The sequence below is a fragment of the Callospermophilus lateralis genome, chromosome 2, assembly GCF_048772815.1.
Source record: "Callospermophilus lateralis isolate mCalLat2 chromosome 2, mCalLat2.hap1, whole genome shotgun sequence".
Classification (NCBI taxonomy): Eukaryota; Metazoa; Chordata; class Mammalia; order Rodentia; family Sciuridae; genus Callospermophilus; species Callospermophilus lateralis.
In genome coordinates this window covers 20371179-20395315 of record NC_135306.1, presented here as the reverse complement: position 1 = coordinate 20395315, position 24137 = coordinate 20371179, and the positions used below count along the sequence as shown (strand labels likewise).

General features: G+C 41.1%; 1 protein-coding gene across 2 annotated transcripts in view; it reads right to left on the bottom strand.

Moving 5' to 3' along the window:
• Fkbp15 (FKBP prolyl isomerase family member 15) overlaps window positions 1-24137 on the bottom strand; it is a 58476-nt gene that overhangs the window by 1982 nt on the left and 32357 nt on the right. For both annotated transcript variants that reach the window (XM_076845664.2, XM_076845662.2), the window contains 15 exons: window positions 23897-23999; window positions 23315-23421; window positions 21912-22026; window positions 20020-20129; window positions 19629-19736; window positions 19104-19198; window positions 18073-18175; window positions 10493-10664; window positions 8603-8739; window positions 6608-6763; window positions 5045-5194; window positions 3943-4065; window positions 3225-3332; window positions 2262-2956; window positions 1311-1407 (listed from right to left, as the gene is read on the bottom strand). In XM_076845664.2, the coding sequence (XP_076701779.2) occupies window positions 1311-1407; window positions 2262-2956; window positions 3225-3332; window positions 3943-4065; window positions 5045-5194; window positions 6608-6763; window positions 8603-8739; window positions 10493-10664; window positions 18073-18175; window positions 19104-19198; window positions 19629-19736; window positions 20020-20129; window positions 21912-22026; window positions 23315-23421; window positions 23897-23999 (2379 nt within the window). The remainder of the gene's footprint in view (window positions 1-1310; window positions 1408-2261; window positions 2957-3224; window positions 3333-3942; window positions 4066-5044; window positions 5195-6607; window positions 6764-8602; window positions 8740-10492; window positions 10665-18072; window positions 18176-19103; window positions 19199-19628; window positions 19737-20019; window positions 20130-21911; window positions 22027-23314; window positions 23422-23896; window positions 24000-24137) is intronic.

Sequence of the window (24137 nt, the reverse complement as noted above, 5' to 3'; positions counted from 1 at the left end):
CTACATTTCCCGACCACATAAGATAAGCTGTATTATTTAATAATCCTGAGCCTCAGTCTTCTGATCTAGAAGAAATGGGATAAGATGCCTACTTCACTGCATTAGTTGAGAATTAAATGAGACAGTGAAGTAGTGTTCAGCATACACAAGAAATAGCTGCTAACTTGATGATACTTGCATTAATACCAATAACATACTACTAATTTAAAAATTCCAACTATATTTAGGACAGTCCCTTAGAATATGCGTTTTTTCCCTTTTATCCTCCCTCTTTCTTTTTAGTGCAGAATTTGTATACAGCATTCTCAGATGAGAATCTAAGTCTTGGGCAGAAAACCTATTGGAAGGAAGTAGTGCACTTCCCCTGAAGGCAGGCAGGCAAGACGGAAGTGCTCTGGTATGTATGAGCTGGACCCCAGATCTGTCACTGCTTTTTGGCAAAAGACAAAACCCAGTCTGGATGATACACGAGGGGATAAATCTTGCCCCATTCAACCTGTATTTTGGTCCCTGGAAACATGGACTCAATCTGAAGCTCATCTCTGTTCACCATACACATTTCATGGCAGTGAAATTCTCATCACTGCAGTCAAAATGGCCTAGTGAGCACCAGCAGCATTTACCCCATCAAAACAGGGAACAGCAGATGCAGGAGCTGGGCTCCAGTAGTGCTCTGTCAGCAGTTTGCCCTGCCACCCTTCATTCTCACGCTCCACAGAGCAAGGCCATGTTGTCAGTACTGGCCCACCTGCTGCCCGGGAGTGTTGTGATGACAAAACAAAGCAGCTGGCTGGAAGCAGGCCAGTGAGCAAAGGTGCTCAGAAACAGGTGGCCTTACCCAGAGCCTGGGGATTGAGCCCTCTCTCTACCATCAACTGCTTTGGTGGCTTTAGGTAAGTCATTCTTTTGAACCCAGTTTGTTTATGAATAAGAATGCCCAAAAAGATAATCTTCGAAGTCCCCCCACCCCCGCAATTCTAAAACATAAATAACATCCTAGCAGATGTAGGGAAACTTGAGGTTTCAGCACACCAATGCAGGACTAAGCAGCTCAGCTTTCCTCACTTCAAGGGGGACTAATTCCCATGTGGATAGAGTTATGTTCTCCCTCAAGAGTAAAGGGGTATCTGACCGTCCCCACCGTGCTTACCAAGCTGCCCTCTCCCTACCCCAAGCCTGCTCCCACAGGGCCCTGCACACAGTGTCCAGGGAGTGGGCCACCAACAAACTCCATTTCTCTTCTCTGAGCCAGTGGGGAAGGGCCCCCAGGTGGTGGTGTGAGGACTTGGCAGGGCCTGGGACTTCCTTACCACCTCATCTTCATCTTCCTCCTCTGGTTGTGCTTTGGTCCTTGGAACTTTCAGAGTTGCCCCTTGAAACAGTTCATCATCTTCATCCCCAGAGACACTAAAGGAAAATCAAATCACAGAAGATGTTGCTGTTCCTGCTCCTGGCCATAGAGCCCACCAGCTATGAAGGTCACGGGCTGCAAGGTGAGAATCATTCAGTAACACCTCCCTTCTCCACTTCAGTGTCTCCTCCCATAGCCTGCAGTGGCCTCTCTGTAGCCTACAGCCCTAGTGGACTCCTAAAGCTAAAAAATTAGACCACATCGCTCTTCTGCCTAAATCCCTTAATGGTTTCTCACTATTTTTCCATAAAATCCAAACTTTTAACAATAACATAAAATCTCAAATATAGCCCCTATTTAGTTTTCCAACCTAAGCTTAACACCATTCACCTCTTACTTTCTGTGTCTTCTTTTACTTCCTTGATTATGGCTTGTCCCCTCCCACCACAGGGCCTTGGCATATATGACTCTCTTGGCAATCTCCCCTTCCTGCTCTTGGTATGGATGGCTCCTTTCCATTTTCAGATCTCAGTTTAAATGTTACCTTCTCAGAATCCTTCCCTAACCACCCTATGTAATGTAGAATGTGCCCTCTTTATTCTTTCTTATAATCCCTGTTTCTTTCTCTCTCTTTTTTTAGCACTTACCCTACCTTTATAATATGTAAAAACGTATCTCTTGGTCTTTGCCAACCAAACTGTAAGCTTTTGAACTCATGAACCACATCTGCCTTGCCTACACACTATCCTCGTGCCCACCACCGAGCCCTGTGCATGCTAAGTGTTGTTGAATAAATACATGAATGAATGAGCAAACTAGTCAACGTCTGAGGAATGAGTTGAAGGCCATGGAAAACAGACACCATCTCCATTGGTAGCCATTCCCTGATACTGTGCTCAGAGGAACATACCTGGAATGCTGAGAGCCATGGTTGGGTCTGAGGGCTGTTCCTGCAGCTGTAGAGCCTAGTGGCTCCTCAAAGGGACCAGCGGGGCTGGTGACATCCTCATCATCATTGAGCTGTGGAGGCTGGGGCTCTCCTGGGCTTTCAGGCCCTAAGGCTGGTGGGTCCCCCTTCTCTGGGTCTAGAGTCAGTGATGGTCTCCTGGAGGTTTCTTGAGGTGGGCCATCTGGAGCTGTCCCAACATGCACCTTTCCTGCTGTGTTGTCGGACCTGGCTGTCATTGGGCCAGCAACAGGTGTCTCCTCACACTCAGGGTTCATAGGTACAGGACCTGGAGGCTTAGGTGGAATTGAAGTTGGGGGTCCCAGAACTCTGTGAGATGGGGTACAGGCCGGTTTGGGTGGGAGGAAACCATCTTCGAACTCTGAAAGCACCTCTGTATCCGGCTCCCCTTTCCTTCTCTCTACACTGTCCTCAGGTGTGGGGAGAGCCTGTGGAGGCGATGGAGTGACCTCTTCCATTATCTGCTCTGACAGCACCACGGTGGCCTCCTGCCCCTCTGCACTCGTGGGTGGGGAACACAGCCCAGACGTGGCTGGGGCTGACTGCTCCTGGGAGGGTCGAAGAGGCCGCTCATCTTCCTCACTGCTGCTGTCTCCCTTCTCTCGCTTCTGCTGGCTCAACAGCTGTAAAGTCACCATCTGTTCAAAACCCGAGGGGAGGAGATGGTCACTAAAAGGAAAATAGCAAGCACTACATATACTTAGTCCTCATTAACACAGCTGTTACCTAGTTCAAATGACTCTGCCTCTCGAAGGTGCTGGACACATCCATCCAGGCACGATCGCTCTAGGCATCCCCATTTCTGGTCAACAGTCTTGACTAAATTTTTAGTCATGATCTCATAGAAGGTAGTTAATCAACAAAAACCCTACTCCAATGGAACAGTCACCAGCGGGACGGCTGTACCTTGATTGTATTCATGATGGTCCCCAGAATGGTCCTGCCATCATAAGATTCCTCCAGCTCAAACTCACCCCGCAATGACTGGAACACCTGGTTCATAATCTTCTTGACCTGTGTGGAAATCAAACATACGTGCTGCCAAAACCAAGTCATTAAGAGATACATTAAAATCCCAGAGAGGCGTTTGGAAGGCTCAAATGAAGCCATCTTAGAACAGTACAGAGGAACACAGCTGGTCGTGAATGGAGACCTTAAGAGCTACGGCCATGGAAAAGACACTATCAAATAACAAGCATACTTTGACAGAAGGACCAGCCATGAGAGTTCCCTACCGAGAGCAGGTAAACTATGGCCTGCCTGAGACTGTTTAAAGAACACTTACTGATACCTCTCTCCCACCCTGAGCCCCACTGAGAGATGCCATGGGCTGCAAGGATGAGTGGCTAATGGCTACTGGGCACACTCCCACCCTCTATTCTTCTGTGATTTGGAGGCATTTCCCATAGCCATCAAAGTGTCAGAAGGACAGGGCCTTTCGAGTTTGCCATCAGGGTGGTAAATTCTAAAGAGTTAATTTTTAAATCAGACAAGTAGTGTACCACTAAAGTTAGAAGAAAGCTACCAAGATACCTTGTTGGCCACATGCTTTCTGAATGCCTGCTATGCACATCTGATTCCTTAATATGACACAATCTGCTGCTTCTCTGAAATACCAGCTCACCTTCTCTGAGGGGTCAACAGCAGCTTCAACCCCAGATATCTGGGACTTGTTCTTCTCCTGTTCCTTGATGTGCTGTTCATTTTGCTCTGTGAGGGCTGTGACTTGGGCCTGGAGGGCTAAGCACTGCAAAATGAACAGACTGCAACTGTGGCCTTGGGCTACTATGAGAAGGTCAGGAAACACATGCAGAGGTGAACCATTCAAAGCACCATGTCTTCACCTTACATAGGTCTGCTGGGAGCACCCCTGTCCCCTGCCACCCCACCCCCCATTTACTGATGCAGAGCATTCTATTTCTTTATCACTCAACTCATAATTTTCCCAGCAAGGTCACTTGACCTGCTCCTAATCAGGTCAAAGAATATAATGAAAAGGGAGAGGAGGTGGTAGTAACTCCAGGCACATACACATAAACTCTCAGCATTAGGAACAGCCTATTCACCTACAGGAAGGCCTCCAAAATCTCTTGAGTCAAAGGCTTTAGACCAGATACTCAAGGGAAAAAAACTGACCTCCAGATGGGGGACTTTCAGACCATGACCCTAAGCCATCTCTCTCATTTTCATGCCTTACAATCCAACGTACCCAAGCTCCATCCCATCTTGGTGCCTTTGCCCAGGATGTCCCACTTCCTTCTCTGCCTCACCACATCTACTAGTTCTTGGCTCTACTCAAAGGTCATCTCCTCTGGAAAGCCTGCCAGATCCCCAAGCTCTTCCTCTTCTGGGCCCCATGACACTTAATGCATGTCTTTATTTCTCTATCTTGACTATGAGAGTCTTGAGGGTAAAATTCTTTGCATGCCCTTTCTCTAACACAGTGGCTATGACACAACTGATACTCAATAAATATTTGCTTTAAAAAAATGAAGGATCAAATAATAATGGGAAACATGTTCCAGAACACTAGTGCTGTTTTTCTTTTTTCAGGTCACTAACCTGTCACCTCATATAAGTATGTAAATAATAACTGGAAAATTGGAGAGTTATCCTCACATGGTTTTGTTTCCTATTAATATCCAAAAGGACTGACAGGACTTAAAAGTCTGCTGGCCTCAGTTAACTGAGCTGCTTCAGCGTCCTGGCCCAGGGAAAGCAGCTACCTTTTCTTGAAGGCGTGTTAGCTTCTGCTGGTGGGCATCCCTCTGTGTGCACACTTCCTGGTACTGCTGCAGGTGCTCTTCCTTTGCGGAGGCCAACAGATGCTCACACTTTGCTTCCCACTGGGTTTGTAGATCAGCCTGCAGAGACAGCTGCCAAGAGAAAGCAATGACCAAGCCCTGGGGGTCCCCACTGAACCAATTGAAGTCCATCCTCCATAAAGTAAAAGACTACACCAAACAGACTTCATCAAGAAACAACTATTTGAAAGACCTTTATTCCTTTTTTTTTTTTTTTTTTGCACTGGTGACTGAATCCAGGGGTGCTATACCAATGAACTATATCCCTAGGCCCCCACTCTTTTTTTTCTTTTTTTAATTTTGAGGCAGGTTGCTGAAGGCCTCACTAACTGCTGAGCCTGGACTTGAACTTGTGATCCTTCTACCTCAGTCTCCAGAGTGCTAGGATTACAGGCATGTACCACCATGCCCAGTCAAGACCATAATTACTTTTAAAATAAATGTACTTTTTAAATGGAGGAAGGCAGATGTCACTGGTTGTCAGGACTCCAAAAGGTACTCCAACCAGACAAAGGTGTGACTGTCCAGATAGGTCCCTGGGAGGCAGGGCCATAATGAGGTCATTACTTTTCAGAGTTTGGACAATGAACTTAATAGATTCAGAAACTTTTTTTTTTTTTGCCATTTCCAGACATGATCAGATTGAGGGCACCAATATATTCTAGTTAGAGAGATATGCACATATAGATTTTAAAAATGCAGTGAGAAATGTAAATGTCAAACGGACTAGAGATCAGCTTGTCCTGCCACTATCCCTAGTTTCCCTTCCTGGTTACCTAAATAAATCCTGTTTTTTTTCAAGGATAATAATGAGCCTGAAGGATGACATCTGGCACTTGAGAACTTTGCATGTTGGGAATTTTTTTGTAGGTTTTTTTTTCATGTTTTAATTACATAATTATATATTAACTAAACAGGAAAGAAGCTGAGTTCAGTAGTGCATGCCTATAATCCCAGAGATTGGGAGGTTGAGGCAAAAGAATGGTAAATTCAAAGTCAGCCTCAGCGAGGCCCTAAGCAACTTACTGAGGCTCTTCTCAAAATAAAAAATTTTAAAAAGAGCTGGGGATGTGGCTCAGTGGTTAAGCGCCCCTGGGTTCAATCCCTGATAAAAATAAAATAATAATACTAATAATAAATAAAATAAAATAAGACAGGAAAGTACAGGGGCTGGGGTTTTATCTCAGTGGTGGAGTACTTGTCTTACATTTATGAGGCGTTGGGTTCGATCATTAGCACCACATAAAAATAAATAAAATAAAGGTATTGTGTCCATCTACAACTAAAAATATTTTTTAAAAAAAGAACATTCTACATTTAAACCTGGCTTTCTTGTATATATCTGGATTATCTTTTTCTACCTTTCTTCAAGGTGAGAATAACAATTGTGAGAAGTTCATCCTAGAGAATAGGGAAGAAACTAAGAGCTTTTCTTCGCGTCCTCACACCTTCCTTTTCTTTCCCGGTGCTTCTGCTTCCCACTACCTGCTCTGCAGCTGCTTGGTCTGTGGACACTCGGGCCTTTTTCAAGAGCTGTCGAAGTCTGTCCAGTTCCTCCTGGTGCGACTTGCGAATCTCATCCATCTCCTCCTCGGCCTGGCAGCGCTCTTGAGCTGACTTTTTTTTCCTTTCTGAGAGGTTCTTGGGAACAAGAAAAACACCATCAGCTCTATCCAGTTAACACAGGATAAGTGGGGATGGGGAAGGTGCTCTTGACTTTGATGAGTCTGTATTCCATTTCTGAAAATTGTTCATTTTTTAGTTTAGTTTTTCCCCTTTATATTTAACATTCTTAGCTCCTGAGAGAAAAATTGTGATGAGAAGGCAAACAAGAGTTTTATCTACCACTCTATCAAGCATTAGGGAATATCCTAACAGAAACAATGTGTGATCCTGCCACATTGTTTTCTGTATGCATAAAACATACATACTCACTTAAACATACATATATGGGTGGCACTTAATTAGGAGCTTATGTTCAGTGCTTTCTAAGAAAGTATTGTGGACATTGTGCTACATAGGAATGAAATCTTTCTCATTCTATTTAAACTATTGAGGGTATAGGAAAGCAGACTTCTCACACCTTGCCCATGGGAAAATAAATGTTTATGCTCTTTAGATGGCAATCCAAGGAAAAGTTTTCAAAAATATGCATATCCAGAAATTCCACAAATTTCAATTTATCTTAAAGATGCAGTAAGTCATGTTCATAAAGACTATAGTAGTGTTTATAACAAGGAAAAACTGAAAACAGTCAAAAAATCAAAAGAAACAGTTTTTTAAAATGCCTAAACTGAAAAATCACAGAAGAAACTATAAACATAGGCCAAGATCTTTTCCCTAAAAAGGAAATGGGCCAAAACAAACTTACTACTGGCTTTACTGGTACCTCAGGAAAAGACTCTTTTCCTTTTATGTTAGATTGTTCTAGAACACAATATAAGATAGAAATCTTTCCATTTTGTTCAGTGGGCCTAGTAGTTCCCTGATATTACAATTTTAACTAACAAAAGATAAGGAATAAACAAAGTTAAAAGAGAACAAACTGGAAAAATGTTTGTAATATTTTGACTGACAAAGAATTGATACCCTTAATAGGATTTACAAATCAAAGTAATGTTCTAATAGGAAAGATGGTAAAATGAAGGACATTAAAAAGAGAATTAACAGAAGAAATGCAAATAGGTATAAATATATGAAAGCTTTACTATTAATAAAAATACAGAGCAAACAAGATGGTATATTCCACCTGTGAGGCTAATAAAGATTAGATAAAGTGGTGTCTGCAGAGTTGGGAGGAATGTGAAGAAATGGGCTCACTCACTTAGGGCTGGAAGAGTTCGCAGCATACTGTTTTCTAAGAATAATCAATATTGATAAAAAAATATTTGGATGTGCCACATTCCTACTGATCCCATATTCTAATTCAAGCAATCCATCCTTCAAGAACACCCACGTAAATTCGCAAAGGTAGTTAGTAGTTATACAGTAGGAAGATATGCACAGAAGCTTAAAATAGTGAAAAAATAGAAACATATTTGCTGATAGTAAATAATCATATACATTGTGGGATAGTCTCACAGTAACTACTATGTGGTAGTTTTACTATGTGTTAGTTTAAATAGAATGAGAAAGATCTCATTCTCATGTAGCACAATATCGACAATACTTTCTTAGAAAGCATTGAACATAAGCTCCTAATTTAAATGCTACCTATATATGTATGTTTAAGTGAGTATGTATGTTTTATGCATACAGAAAACAATATGGCAGGATCACACATTGTTTATAGCTGTTACATGTAACACATGAGATGAGCCAGGGGACAAAGGCAAATTTTTCATTTTATACTTTTCTGTATTAATGTACTTGTTCTATTGGATACAAACTATTATAGTTTTTAAAAGGAAAATAGAAACAGATAAACAGCTCATCCTGGCCACCTGGACACAAGAGAGAAACTTGGCTTTTGGAACCTACCTTTTCCAGGGACTCTTTCTCAGCTCTTAGATCAGTCAACTCCTCCTCCAGGGAGGTCACCTTGAGTTCCAGTTGCCTCCGGTTCTGCTTTTCACTTTTGAATTTGGACTGTGCTTGCTCTGAGGTTTCCTGGAGCTCTGGAATGTAAGAGCAGAGAGACCTGGCTGCAGATCCTGAGCCACAGTGGGTGATGTGGCATTCCAGTAGTTCTTCCGAAGCTGCAGGCTTTGGTCTCCCCATCCTACCACACAAGCAGCCTCCTCTAACACCTCAGCATTACCACACTGACCTGTGATATGAATTATCAAGCCACCAATCCACAGTCACCTGGAGTGAGTTATACCTACCTATTTCTCCCTCTCTCTCTCTTTCTCTCTCTCTCTCTCTCTCTCTCTCTCTCTCTCTCTCTCTCTATATATATATATATATATATATATATAATCTCACCTTCTACAGATGTAGAATGGAAAAGAAATGTTCTAGTCAGGGACGACCTTCAAAACTGATCAGTCCTATAATTCCATTTCTGTCCCCATCTTACCACACTGGACAGATGTTTGTTTAATATCTGTTCAAACTGCTTCTCATTGCCTAGGTAAGAGAGTCTGAACTTTCCCGGTAGGACACTCCACCAAAAGTTTGCTTTTAAAACATCCCTTCTCAAGTAAGGCTTTTGGATATTTTTTAAAATTTATTGCACCAAAATTTCTCTCTTTGAAAAACTTCTGAGACTCTACAGCTCCTGAGGAAATGGTCAAAGGGCAAGCACCACAAAACCAGAAATGAGATATCTGTATGATATTCAAATCTCAGATTGTCTAACACATTTGCTTTACTGGGCCCTGGTGATGCTCTAAAATGGAAGGGATGTAACTTCAAGGTATCGTTTTGCCAACTGACACCAGTGCTTTCTATCTATCAGGCAGTGTTCTGTGCTTCCATCCAACTCTGCTGTGGTTCCAGCTACCTGTTGCCTGGCGGTCCCATCTGTGCATTCCACACTGCTTTCTATACACCAAGGTAGATTTGTCAATGTGCTGGTCTTTACAAATCTATCCGATCACCATGTCCTGTGCACTACTTTTGTGCCAGGCACTGAACTACCGCTTACTTGAGGAAAGGACTTTACAAAAATGAGCAAAACACCATCCTTGCCCTCTAGGGGCTTGCATACTGGATGGGAGAACAGACATATAAATGGTACTTATCAAAAGCTAACTATGAAAATGGTTATAATAATGCATTAAGAGTTAGAAGATTTTAAAGGAAAAGATTTGATGTTCTAGTAAAAAACTGGAAAATATTCCAAAAGAGGCAGAATAGAAGAGGACTGGAGGCAAATACTAATGAAGGTGGGCAAACCAGGCCCAGAGAACAGCATGAATAAAGAGCAAGATGGAATGAGCTGAAAATAGACAGCACGCTGGGGTGTACGGTAGGACAAGAACGAACTGGGCAAGATAATGGAAGATGAGCCACACAGAGGGGCGTTGAGTGTCAGGCTGAAGAGTTGCAACCCTCCTCTAGGAAGGAGGAACTAAAACAGGAAGCACACCTTTCTTCAATGTCCACTGAGTCATGAATTAGAAAGACACATTAATTCTTCTCGGCATATGATGCCAGTATAAGCACCAAAGTTGTTGAAGCAACACTTCCTCAAACAAAGGGGAACGGTGACAACTGATCAATTCCAAATTAATAGAGTCAATCCTTCTGTTGTCCTTTATGTAAAATAATCATGTAGGTCATATACTTTACCTCGATTACTGACTGACTCAGTCCTTCGCAAATCTCCTAAGCATTATGTCAACAGGACTGAGAGGAAGGAAAGAGTTCCATTTCTTAAGTTTAAGTGGCAAATAGTGCCAGCATCCTCGGCCAAGAACATACCTGAGAGCTCTGCCTGCAGTTTGGCAAGCTGGCCCCGAAGTAGACCGGCCTCCTTCGAGCTTTCTGCCAGCTGCATCTGCAGCTCTGTTTCCTTCTTTTGATGTGTAGTCATTTTCAGCTGCAGGTGAGAGACCTGTGCAGTGGCTGCTGCTAACTCTTCTGTCACCTTGGCCTGAACAGTAACAAAGGATGATGTCACTTAAAACACAGGTGTTTTTGTCTCCTTAAGAAATGACTAACCTCACGGGACTAGGCTGATTAAGCTGTAGAAAGGAAGGGAGCTAAGGCTACCCTCAACCTGCTTTACGCCCAAATCAAGACTTAAAAATGTGCAGTCTCTGACTCAATTCTCTTGCAGAAATTTGCTCTTAAAAAATATCACAAAGGCTGGGCATGGTGGCACAGGACTGTAATCCCAGAGGCTTGGGAGGCTAAGGCAGGAGGACTGCGAGTTCAAAGCCAGCCTCAGCAATATAGTGAGGCCCTAAGCAACCTGGCGAGACCCTGTCTCTAAATACACTACAGAAAAGGGCTGGGGATGTGGCTTGGTAGTTAAACACCCCTGAGTTCAATCCTTGGTATCAAAAAACAAAACAAAACAAAAATTATAAAAATTTTGCTCTAAAGCAGTTCAATGCAGCATTGTTTAAAGTTGTAAAGGAATGGAAATCTAACATAAATTGCTGAAAACAAACTTGATTAAGCAAATTATGATATATCCATCCTGTATAAGGCTATTAAAAATGGTGTTTGAAAAGAATACTTGACAGCATGGAATATAGTTACAATCTATTGTTAAATGAAAAAGTAGATTCTCAAATAGTATGTTAGATATAATTCTGTTTTTATAAAATGAACACTTACTTACTCATGTGAAGAACAGTGCCAGAATAAAATGTTTTTCAGTTAATCTAGATAAAATGATGGCTGTTTTATATTTTCTTCTTACTTATCAGATGATATATTTTATAAATGAGTCTCTTGAAAAGATGTTTCATAAGTAATTCTTTTGAAAATTTAATGTTTCTGCTGATCAAAAATTTAAAAGATATAAAAAGTAAACAACAAGAAGTCTTTCTACCCCTAATCACTTCTGCTTTGCTATGCAAGGGTAAAATATAAAAATTTATTTTGCATCTTTCCCCTTTGTGTAAAGTAACTCTTTTTACAAAAACTAATATGATTCTTTCCTCCTTTTTTCTTACAAAAGAGAGGGCAAACTATATATAGTCTCTACTAGTATATGTAGATCTATCTCCTTTGTCTTTTTTTTTTTAATTTAAGTTGTCAATAGACCTTTATTTAATTAATTTATTTATTTATGTGCAGTGCTGAGACTCAAACCCAGTGCCTCACACATGCTAGGCAAGTGTTCCACCACTGAGCCACAAACCCAGCCCTCATTTTTCTTTTTTTAAAAAAATATCTGTATGGTATTCTACCATGTGAATATACTGTAGTTTATTCACTACTGCAGGACACTTGGTTGTTTCCAGTCTTTTCCCATTACACAAGATACCAATGAATAATCCTGGACACATGTCATTTCATTTGAGTATAGGAGTACCTTTAGGAGATTCCCAGATGCAGAACTGCTAGATCATAGAATAAATACTGCTATAATTTTGTACAATATCATCAGTTCCCCTCCATAAGCCACTCTACATGCTTACCCATCTCACCAAACCTTGTCAAAAATTTGAATTTCTACAAATATGAAAAATGAAAAATGGTGTTCATGCTATTATCTAACTTTTCTAGGATGAACATGCATTTTCTTAGAAAGAATAGGATATTTTTAAAATCTAAATTGAATACCTTCAAAAGCATTCAACTTCTGAGTCTATAATTCCTCCTGGGAACACTTTAACTTCCCTGACTTTTTCAAGTATTTTAAATGGGGCTCTATACTAGCCAAACATGGACCAAGCCTATAAAGAATCTAAATACTCTTGAGCAACATGTGATGAAATGGAAATGACCATCCTGGAAAACTCTCTAATGCTATTCTGAATATTAAGGTTGATGATAACAATGATGATAAAAAGGATGGTCAATAAAAAAGAAACAGCCAACAAAGGACAGATACCACATCCACTTCACCTGAACTGATATGTTCTTAAAACATACAGAGGAAACAGATGGCATGAAAGGCGGTGAATGGTTGATCTCGGGCAACCAGTCTTGATTTCTGAACATCTATGTATTTCTGCACATGTTTTCTATTGGACCATCTCTCTCATAATATTATATTGCTACCTCTATTACTACTCCTATGTTACTACACTTTATACACATTTTTGCAGTTGTCTGCTTTCTTACTATCATTTGTGCTTTCTTGCAGTGTTCACTGTGCCCACCTGTTTTAAAAGTGCTTATTCTTCGACTTATCCCAAAATCTTTACCAGCTTTCTAGTTCCCATTTAAAATCTGACATTCTGACTTTCCTAAAGGCAAGGGAAATAAAACAAAACTGTATATGAAATTTTAAAAGGCTATGAATGAGCATTTCAGAGCACATATAACCTTTAGAGTAAGCTCAAGATACTTAATTTTGCTTTTTGGAAGCCATGTAAAACTCAACCTGTAAAACTCAGTCATGAAGAAAAATGACATTATGACATTTGCTGGTAAATGGATGGAACTGAGACAACGCTAAGTGAAATAGGCCATCCCAAAAAGTTGAAGGTCAAATGCAGAAGCTAATCCAAAATGGGAAGGAGGGGAGATTAAAAAAATAAAAAAATAAGAAATAAAAAAAGGAAAAAAAAGGGGGAAGGAATTTAATCAAAACAAAGGAAAGACCAGTAGAGTAGATGAAGGGGACTGAGGAGGAAAGAAGAGATGGGAAAAGGAAAGAGCAGTGGAATGATGACTGAACTTTAGTGTGTGCATGGATGTGGCAGGGTGGGTCCAGCATCAGGTGTATCCTCAGGACACTAATTAAAAACAAAAAAAGTAAACTGTAAATGGATTCCAAGAAATGGATTCAAAAGGGATTGGTGGAGTGGAGGGAGGACTGAATCAGAGCAAGTTGGGTTCCATGCTTTGGTGATTATGTCAAGATAGATCCTGGTATTTTACCATAACTACAAAGAATTTTTTTTATAGGAGAGGAAAAAAAAAACCCCACAGATGACAATGGCATCTAGAACTCCCAGATGTAAGAGTTGTTTTCATCTGCCCCATGTACAATTAAGTTTCACTTGCTGGCCCATGAAAACTGAAGAGACACAGAGTCCAGAGGCTTTGCGTCTATTCACGGCTCAAAGAGTTCACTAATATCAGAGCAAGTATCACTCTCACAAGCCCTTGCAGCAGCTAGGACCCGTGGGAGGGACAAATTTCAGAAAAGAGGCCATGGAATGGATAGTTGCTGTCTTGCCAAAGGACAAGCAGAGTGGAAGGTCATGCAAATACTTTTTTTCTCTCAGGTCTTTAGCTAGAAAAGCCTACTAGAAACAAAAAAATTAATACTTTCACCCAAAAACATATGCACATGCACAAAGAGAACTATAATATATTAACAATGGTTATGTTTGAGTGGAAGGATTATGAGTGATTCACCTTTTATATTTGCTTATCTATATTTCCTAAGTTTTCTGGAATAAACAGATGCAACTTTTATTATTAGACAAAAAGTATATGCAGATACCTGTGTATGTATTGTGTGTGTGTATGTGTGTATTTACATGTTATGGTTTGGGTATGAGGCATTCCCAAAAGTTCCTATGTTAAGGCAAGAGGTGAAATGATTAGATCATGAGACCTGTGACCTAATCAGTCCATCCCAGTTTGAATGGACTAACTGGGTTATAACTACAGGCAGGTAGGGCATGGCTGAAGGAGGTGGGTCATTGGGGGAATGTCCTGGAAGGGTGCATCTTCCTTGCAGCCTCTCCCCTGGCCTCCCCACTTCCCCTTGCTTCCTAGCTGCCATGATTGGAACAGCTCTCCTCTGCCATACTCTCTGCCATGACATTCTGCCTCACTTGGGGCCAGAGAGATGGAGTTGGCCAACCATGGACTGAACTTCTGAAACCATGAGCCAAAACAAACTTCTCTTCTTCTAAGTTGTTCTTGCCAGGTATTTTGGTTGCAGAAACAAAAAGCTGACTAACACATTGTATATATAATTACACTTTTAAAAATGTCAGGAGAAGCAATATCAAATGAGAAAGGAAAACAACAGACACCTACGCAGTGGATGGGATGACTCCCTGATTCCCACCCTGGACCAAATTCCACTGCTGGTGTGGAGAGCTGGGAAAGAGAAATGACAGCAAGAACCAAGAGCTGAGAAAAACAGTAGAAAAGCATTCAAGTTAGAAGCAGGAAAACAGTCCTGGAGAGAGAGGGAATCTGGCATAGGAAAAACGACACAACTGACTGGGAGGGAGATCCTGAACAAGTCTTACCCTCTCTGGGCCTCAGTTTGTCCCCTTGTAACTAAGAAGATTTAACTAGAAGACCTGCAATAGGTCTTCTGGTTTTAACCATTATTCCATGTTTTATGTGAACTCTACTATAGAGAAAAATAATATATTTATTCATTGATCACTGTGTTTGAAGGTAGAGAACTGCATCCAGCAGTGAAAGGAAATTGATTATCTCTGTTTAAGAGGAGAGATCACTAGGTGACTCAATTAAAAGAAAAAAAAAAAAAAAAACGGGTGAATCAAGACTTAAAAAGTTTCACTGAAATAATAGTGACCATGTGAAGCCTGTGGTACCTGAAACCCTAGTCAGATACCCTAATCATCAAGAACAATGATACTTAGCTCAGGAGATTCCCTCAAATACATCTGCGTAAAGTATGGGACCTAGAGCCTAGTGGATGTTTTCCAGGTGTTAGCTGTGCCCCCTGTTGTTATGACTACTACTGTTTTTGCTACTATAAATAGACATCTACTGGGTTCAATACACTGTCCCAGACATCTTTGAGGTTTAGCAACATGAAAACACTTGGGCAGATTAACAAGCTTATTCAGGGCTCAGAGGACTATGTATGACCTGTAGGTCAAATTGGCCTACTGCCTGTTTTTGTAGATAAAGTTTTACTGGAATACACACACACACACACACACACACACACAACTGGGATGTTCAATATGAGTCGTGAGTCATGTGTTGAACTTTTTTTTTTAGTAGTATTTGGACACAATACCTTTATTTATTTTTATGTGGTGCTGAGAATCAAACCCAGGACCTCGCATGTGCTAGGCAAGCGCTCTACCACTGAGCCCCAGCCCCAGTCCCATGAGTTGAATTTTGAAAAGCAAAGGCAGTCCAGAAGCCAGGTGTGAGGGCCCATGCCTGTAATCCCAGCTACTTGGGAAGCTGAGGCAAAAAGATCATTTGACCCCATGAGTCTGTTTGACATCAGTGTGGGCAACATAGTGAGTTCTTAAAAAACAAAAACCAAAGCAAGCCAGGTGCAGTGGAGCACACCTGTAATCCCAGCAACTTGGGAGGCTAAGGCAGGAGGATCATAAGTTTGAGGCCAGCCTCAGCAATTTAGCAAGGGCCTAAACAACTTAGTGAGACCTTATCTCAAAACTTTAAAAAATGAACAAATAAAAAGAAAGGGTCCTGAAGATACAGCTCAGTGGTAAAGTGACACTGGAGTCAATCCCTAATACCAAAAACCAAACAAAAACTAAAACCAAATTTATGCAGCTACCACTTCCAGAGTCTGTGACAAAAGAGGTGAATCCTGTACCTGGGTAGAAAAGTTATGGATAACTCTTTTTTTAAAAAGTTCAATCTTGGTTGAATATGCTAAATTAGAATTTCTGGAGGTAGGTCTTAAGAATATGTCATTCTAATAAAGCTCCCCAAGTGATTCTGAAGCAGCCAGCACACTGGAGAGCCATTTCTTTTTTTCTTTTTTTTTTTTTTTTAAGAGAGAGTGAGGAGAGAGAGAGAGAATTTTAATATTTTTTTTTATTTCTTAGTTTTTGGCAGACACAACATCTTTGTTTGTATGTGGTGCTGAGGATCAAACCCGGGCCGCACGCATGCCAGACGGGCGCGCTACCACTTGAGCCACATCCTCCAGCCCCCTGGAGAGCCATTTCTCTACAACAAGTTATAGTAACCATTTTTGCCCTAAACAGTAATAGTGAGGACAACAAGATATCTGGATGTCCATATTGGGCATAAAGGGGGAGTTAAAAAAAGAAAATTAAAAAATGGAAGGAAGAAGAAAAGGGAAATAAAAAATAAAAGCAGTGAAAGGAGAAACAGTACAAAGTACAAGGTGAAGTGATTCCAGTACCACCTGATATGAATGTCACAGGTTGCCCACCTGGATCTAGGCATTAACAGTCAGCCACAGCAAACAAGGGAGGTAGCAAAGGAGCACCCAAACTGGATAGGGCTGTGCAGGGCAAGGCACTGCTTATCTGAGGAGGAGGGGTCAAAGACCTGGGTACTGTGGCTAAGCACACACAAAGATTAGCATAAGACATTAATGAAGGAATCTTTATCATTATCAAAATACAAGAAAGTGAGTGAACTCCACAAGTTATAAAGTGCATTCCCAGCGTTTCATTTTTTTAAGGAAAACTCAAATATAAATATGAACTTATTTCTTAAAACCCTTGAGAAAAATAGAAAAAAAAAAAAAAAAAGGGTTGAGCTCTCCTAGCATAGAAGTGATGTCCCAAATAAGAAGGATAAAATGTGTCACTGGAGCAAGGAGACTGGGCCCCAGAATCAGTCGATTCCAACCCAAGACCAACTAGGGTCCTCCACACTACTCCAGAAACAAGTCAAAATTCCTCATTCTGAAAGAAGTGAATCACAGCAGCACTTTGCAATGCAAAACCAGAGGAAGGAGCAAGCTGAACACACAGGAAGGAGCAAGTAGACAGTCTCTAATCCATTAAATACCACCTACACATTTGTTACCTGGCATTACAGGAATTTTCTGTTGATCCTTTAAAGAATAAATTTAGTCTCTTTCTCTCTTTCCCTCTTCTCTCCTCCTTCCTCCCTCTCCCTCCTTTCCTCCCCACTGTCTTTTCTTTCTTTTTGGCACCAAGGATTGAACCCAGAATGTTTTGCCATTGAGCTTCATCCCAGTCACTAAGTTGCCAAATTGCTGGCATTGAATTTGTGACCCCACTGCCTCAGCCTCCTGAGTAACTGGGATTACAGGTATGAGCCACCATGCCCAGCTTAAATTTAGTTTTTAACAAGTTGTGTAATGCTTACCTTAATCAAATCACTAAGAAGCGATTGTTTTTTTGTTTTGTTTTATTTGAGACAGGATCTTGCTATGTTGTCTAGGCAGGCCTCAAACTCCTGAGCTCAAGGCTAGCCTCCCAAGCAGCTGGGACAATAGGCATCTGTCACCACTTGGCCAATAACTGTTTCTGAGTCAACTTATGGAAAGCACATTATAAAACAGAAATGCAGATGATGACTGTATGATAATCTGTTGGAAGATTTTTAGTTCTCTTCCCCAAAATGGTGAATATTCTGTTGAGAAGCCACCTGGTAAATACCTACACTGGGCCACTCCTCAGCTCAACACATCCCAACCTGGGCTTTTCTCTGCTCAGTTAATTTACCTTCTCTTGTTCAGCATGCAATACCCTTGCCTGTGTGTTTTCTGTGGCTGTTTGAAGTGAGTTGTTCCTCTTCTCCATCATCAGGTTACTCTGCTCAACATATCTGTGATAGAAATAAGGAAAAGGAAACATTTATGAAGCACTGAACGTATGCCAGGCACAACCCAAAGCACATTCAGTCTTACAACACTGCTCTGCGCCTTCATCATAAACAATATGCTGCATTTTATTTTCCTTAGATCTGCAGTAATCGGTTGGAGGCAGCAACAAACTGGGCCAGAGGTGAATTGCTCTGTATAATGAAGAGGAGAGGAATTTGAAGAGTATGCAGAAATGGGGAATGAGGACAGAAAGAGACAAGATAAGGAGGCTGCAAGAAAGAGAAGAAAAGAAAGGCACTCTTCCAACTCTGTCATGTGGGAAGCAAGCAACACTGGAAAAGAGAAATACAGGAGAATTTTTTTTTTTAAGTGAAATGCTGTAGTGTAACATATTTTCCTAGTCCCCCCCCAACCCCCAATCCTCAGAAGGATCAATAAAAATTATAAAATGCTTGGGATTTTTATGGGAATCGGTGAGGTACTGGTTCAGTTCTGGTTGATAAAACAGAGTCAGCCTACATGGAAGAGAGAAAAGTTGAAGTCAGAGTTTTCCAAATATTAACACCATTTTAGAGATGAGGAAACCAGGGCCCACTAGAATAAACAAAATGCCCAAAGTTACACAATAAATGAGGGCAGAGCCAGAAGCCAAACAGGTCTGTTTTATTTACCTCAGAGCCCACTGAGTTCTTTCTATTGAAAAAGAAAACTGGCAATAATCCATAGGACAGGCAGGAAACAAATAGAAGAAATAAGGCTGGGGGGTGCGGGTCAGTGCTGCAGTGTGTGCATAGTAAGAGCAAGGCCCTGAGTTCAATCCCCAGCCAGCATTACCAAAAATACTGTCCTAAATAAACATGTGTATTAAATTGGGCGTTTATACATTAAATCCTTTTGTCCATCCTAGCCAGGCCCCATATCTGTCATTACCTCTGATTCCGTTCAATTAGTTCACTAATCTTGTCATTCTGTTCTTCTATCCGACTGCTCTTCTCAAGTAGCTCTTGCTTCAATCTTTCATTTTCCTACATTCAAAATGTATGATGCACAAGGTAAATATAAGAAAAGTGCCAGGTAAAAGGGAATCACCCTGAGCAGATAGGTGACGTTGATGACATATTTTGAGATGAAAAGCTAGAACCCATATCCACTCAGACATACTAATATTTAAAAGAACACATCAAATTATACCCAATGTATACAAATAACTCCAATGGTTTAGATTATAAATGACTAAAAATTAAGAAAATTCTGAAATGGGGCCAAAAGCATTGTTTCCTTGTGAATCTAAGAAAGTAGAAGTCACTTGGACCAAATTAAGCCACAATGGATTCTCCAGAATTTCCAAAACCAGTGTAGCACTTATTGCATGCTGGGGTGCAGGTTTTAGACAGCACATCTGGGGAGAGAGCATGGGCAGGACCTCCAGGAGTGTTTGTTCCCAAGCACCCTCACCTGAACGATTCTCTGAATGTTGCTCATGATCATGCTTGTTTCCATTGTCACTGACAGGCTAGGAATAAGCATGGAATTACCAGCACCATGCTTCTGTAACTCTTCAACCTAAAATGGGACGCCAGAAAGACCACATCAGAATGCTAAAAATAGAGAAATATAATTTACCCAAGATCTCACAACTTTTTTTGAACATGTTTCTGAGATAACCTGTAAATGTGAGCAAGCTTTTCCTGCTAACTGGATCCCAAATAAAGATAATTATCCTTCCAGGAAAAGAACTAGTATCTACCATGAATACAGGAAAATTTACCTACAGCTCTGGTTACTCCCTGTTTATACCCCACTTGTACCCCCACTTTCAACCTAACCTCAACCCTGATTTGGTCACCTTAGTCATGAGATGATCCACTTTATCAGCCACTTTGCTGACTGCCATTCGAATCTCAGTGTTATGTTGCCGGGCTTCGGTCATAAGAAATGAAGCCATGTCACCTGATCCTAAACAGACATAAAGAAGCCCAAAAGAAACTTATGGGGAGACGAGCATGTAACCAAATCATTACAACAGAGTTCTTTCAATGCAAAAAAAAAAAAAAAAAAATGGACTATATACAATGTACAAAAGTGCACTTTAAAAAGCAAGATTATCCTTTGGTAATATTTATATTCAGTTGTGTCTCTGAGAAGAGAGGTGAATACCATCAGAGAAGCTTCATAGAGGAGATGATAGTTTTGACATGTGAAAAAGGGTTTCCCATATGGAGAAGGGAAATAGCTCCCAGACAAGATCTGTATCCAGGAAGCTCTTACCACTCTGGAATCACAAGTTATACTGCAGGATATATTTGCTTCCTCCTACCACTGTCTTAATACCCAGATACTTACTAGGCAAAAGACAAATAGCAGTGGGACATGATGACATATGCCTATAATTCCAGCTACTTCTTAAGGCTAAAGCAGGAGGATCACAAATAAGTTGGAGGCCAGCCTCAGCAACTTGTGAGATCCAGTCACACAAAAAAAGGACTGGGAATATAGCTCAGGTATAGCTACAAGGTCCAATCCCCAGTACAGCCAAAAAAAAAAAAAAGACAAACTGAAGAAAAGGGCAAGATACCGTCACATCTGTTTACAGTTCGTTGTGCTTTATTTGTTTACACAAGACACCCACACCTGTACATACATACAAAATACCTGAAAAGTTACCCAAGTAACTGTTAGTTAACATTGGTTTCCTATAGCCAGGGGGATTTAATAATTGGAAAGAATAGTAACTTTTTACTTAATACCTTTTGTACTGTTTGACATTTTTATAAAAGTTTATGTGTGTGTGTGTGTGTATGTGTGTACACATATATATTTTTTGTACCAGGGATTAATCCCAGGGGTGCTTAACCACTGAGCCACATCCCCAGCCCTTTTTTTGTATATATTTTATTTAGAAACAAGATTTTACTGATTGCTTAGGACCTCACTCAGTTGCTGAGGACCTCACTAAGTTGCTGAGGTTGGCTTTGAACTTTCGATCCTCCAGTCACAGACTTTGGAGCCATGGGGATTACAGGTGTGCATGACCACGCCTGGCTAAAAGTATATTATTTTGATAATTTAAAAGTTACCGAAGTAGGTTTCACTTGAGTTACTGAACACCCACAAGCAGGCATCATGCTTTCTCCCAGTTTCCTCCTGTGTTTACTCTTTTACTGTTTTCTACAAACTCTAGCCACTCTAACAGGAATTAGAAGGGCTGGTGGGAGAAAATGCAAGAAACAAAACACAGGAAGTGGGCCTGAGGGGACTTTCTGGAGATGAAGGAAATGTTTAAAAAGTGAACTGGGAGTGGGGGCTGGGGTTGTGGCTCTTGCCTGGCACATGAAAGGCACTGGGTTCAATCCTCAGTACCACATAAAAATAAATAACAGTATTATGTCCATCTACAACTAAAAAAAAAAAAAAAAAAAAAAAGAAATATATATATATATATATATTGTGGTGCTGGGGATTGAACCCGGGGCATAAAAATAATAATAATAATAAACAAAAAAAAAGACTGTGGTGATAGATGCACAACTCTGAAAACATCCTCAAAAAATCTTTAAATTGTACACTTAAAATAAATGAATTGCATGGTATGTAAATAACACCTCAACAAAGCTGCTAAAAAGGGAAGAGAAAAGAAAGGGTAGAAGGCTGTTGGAGTGAAAAATGAAACAGAATGCAAACAAGAAGAACACGGAGCATGATGGGGCAGAAGATGAGACACAGGAAACAGCTCCCTACCTTGAAAGTGGGGAGCCTGGGACAGTGGTGCTGGATACAAGGGTCGAACAGGCTGCAGCTGGGAGGTGACTGTGGATGCCTGGGGATATGTGTAGGCTTGCATACCTGCATAGGGCTGAGAGAGGGCCAAGTTACTGCCACTTTATGAAACATTCATGTCTTCTTTTTTTCCTTACAATTTCCTATGATTGAATAAAGATAAGCTGGGAGGAGACTCAAACTTATTGAAGCTGGAAATGAAGGCAATCAAGTTTACACAATTGGCAAGAATTGAAGCAGAGCTGTCTATGGAATCCAGTAGCCTCCATCCACAAATTGAGAGGTGAGTATCCTGGGTCATCACCCAGTCCTCTGTGATGATTGAAGAAAGTAGGAATTCATTCCCCGACTTCAGGCCTATCTATTGCTTAACAAATTTTAAAACTAAGCAAGCTCTTTTTAGTTTTCATTGAAGAAAAAGGAGAAGTGTTCACTGAAATTCCAAACCAAATCAGCCAACTTCCAAAGGATGCCTCTCCCCTGCTAGATTCTGATGCTCATCTGTGTGACCAAGAGCTCTCATTTTCCTCTAAACCTCAGCTAAGAGATGAAGATAATAATATGACTTCACAAGGTTGTTATGTGGACTAAATGAAGTGATACAGGTAAAGTTCCTAATAGCTGGTAAATCAAGTGCCTAAATAAACAGCAACTACCATTTTTAATGAGGACAGTTATTCTTCCTCAAAAAAGGAAATCCAGCTCATTTTCAGGGATAGCCATGATTACCCACCCATTATTTAAACCAAAAAAAAATTTTTTTTTTCCTCTGTGAGATAGTAATTCTCCATTTAAGGGAGAATGGGATTTTTTCTTTTTTTCAGTTTTGATACTATCAATGCCACCCCTCCATTAAGAATCCCAAGGAAGTAGCCCCTATGTCACAGGGAGGCTATTTTATTCAAGTGTGCTATGAAGAAAGAGTCTATATACAACCCCAGTAAACAGCAGAAGCAGACAGGCTGTTGTCCCTGTCTTTTGTGATAACAAAAGAAAATCTAGTTTAAGAGATCACTTTTGGAGGCTCACTAGACATAGCGATATTTTCTGTACAGCTTCCACCCTTAGCCTATAGACATTCTGCTGAGCACTGTGCAGAATATTAGCGACCAACTCTTTGATAGAAAAGAACACAGAAGGCATGGATACACACCCCTTGACTAGAGATGAGTGAAAATGAGAGGAAATATACATTGCACCTTTGCCATGTGCACTGATTGAACCTTTGCTACAAGCACCAGGCCCTGTACTGGTGTTTGGCTTGCTCTTGTACTGAATCTTCACAAGAAGGTGTAAGCAGGTTAGAGAAGAGTAGGTTGTGAAAATAACAACTTACAATTACTATAGTTTTAAAATGTCGTTACCTGAAAGGACTGGGCATTTCCAGACACAGTTGAGTGGGAATCAAGAGATGCAACTTGCATTAAGGCAGCTGAGGGTGCTTGGAGCCCAGAAACAGATGCCTGAGGGGCTAAGATGAAGCAAGACATTTTCACTGTTAGCCACTCTTATTCTTGGTACAAAGGTGGACTAGTACCTTCCAGACCCCCATGCTTCAGACTTGACTACTTCCTCACCTAATCTTCAAAAACAAACTCCACGGTGTCCCAGCAATGGGCCAGTGGAAGGAAACTGGGTGTTCTCTTGTGTATTTGACTCAGACCTATGATCCTGTCAGCTGACAGGATATACACAATAACACACGGGCAGATGTCTCAACAGCTGAGTGCACACTTCCAAAGCTGACAATGCAATGCAGCACAAGTCACAATAAGAAGGTCAAACACATCTCTGGGTCTGAAATACCTTACCCAGGGACCAAAGGCAAGAGTTATGCTCCAGCTCGATCAAAAACAATGCAGTCTAACTATTTAAGGAACTGTGATGATAATTTTCATGCTGACCCAATTCAAGAGCACAGAGCCTCAGAGAAGTCCCTTTCTTACCCTGTGTAGTCATCTGTGGTAACGCTGGATGAGCAGGCTGAAGAGCGGGCTGCACGGATGGAGTCACCAGGGGCTGTCCAGCTCCTCGCTGAGTAGTCACATCCTGAAATGGGCACGAGGTCTGATCACTACATGTGGGTCCTTAACTGAAGACTGAGGCTGACTGTCTGCCCTAAACCTGCTTCTAGTACAGGGTTTCCAGGCAAAGAAGAGGAAGGAAAGGCGAGCAGAAAGCCAGGAG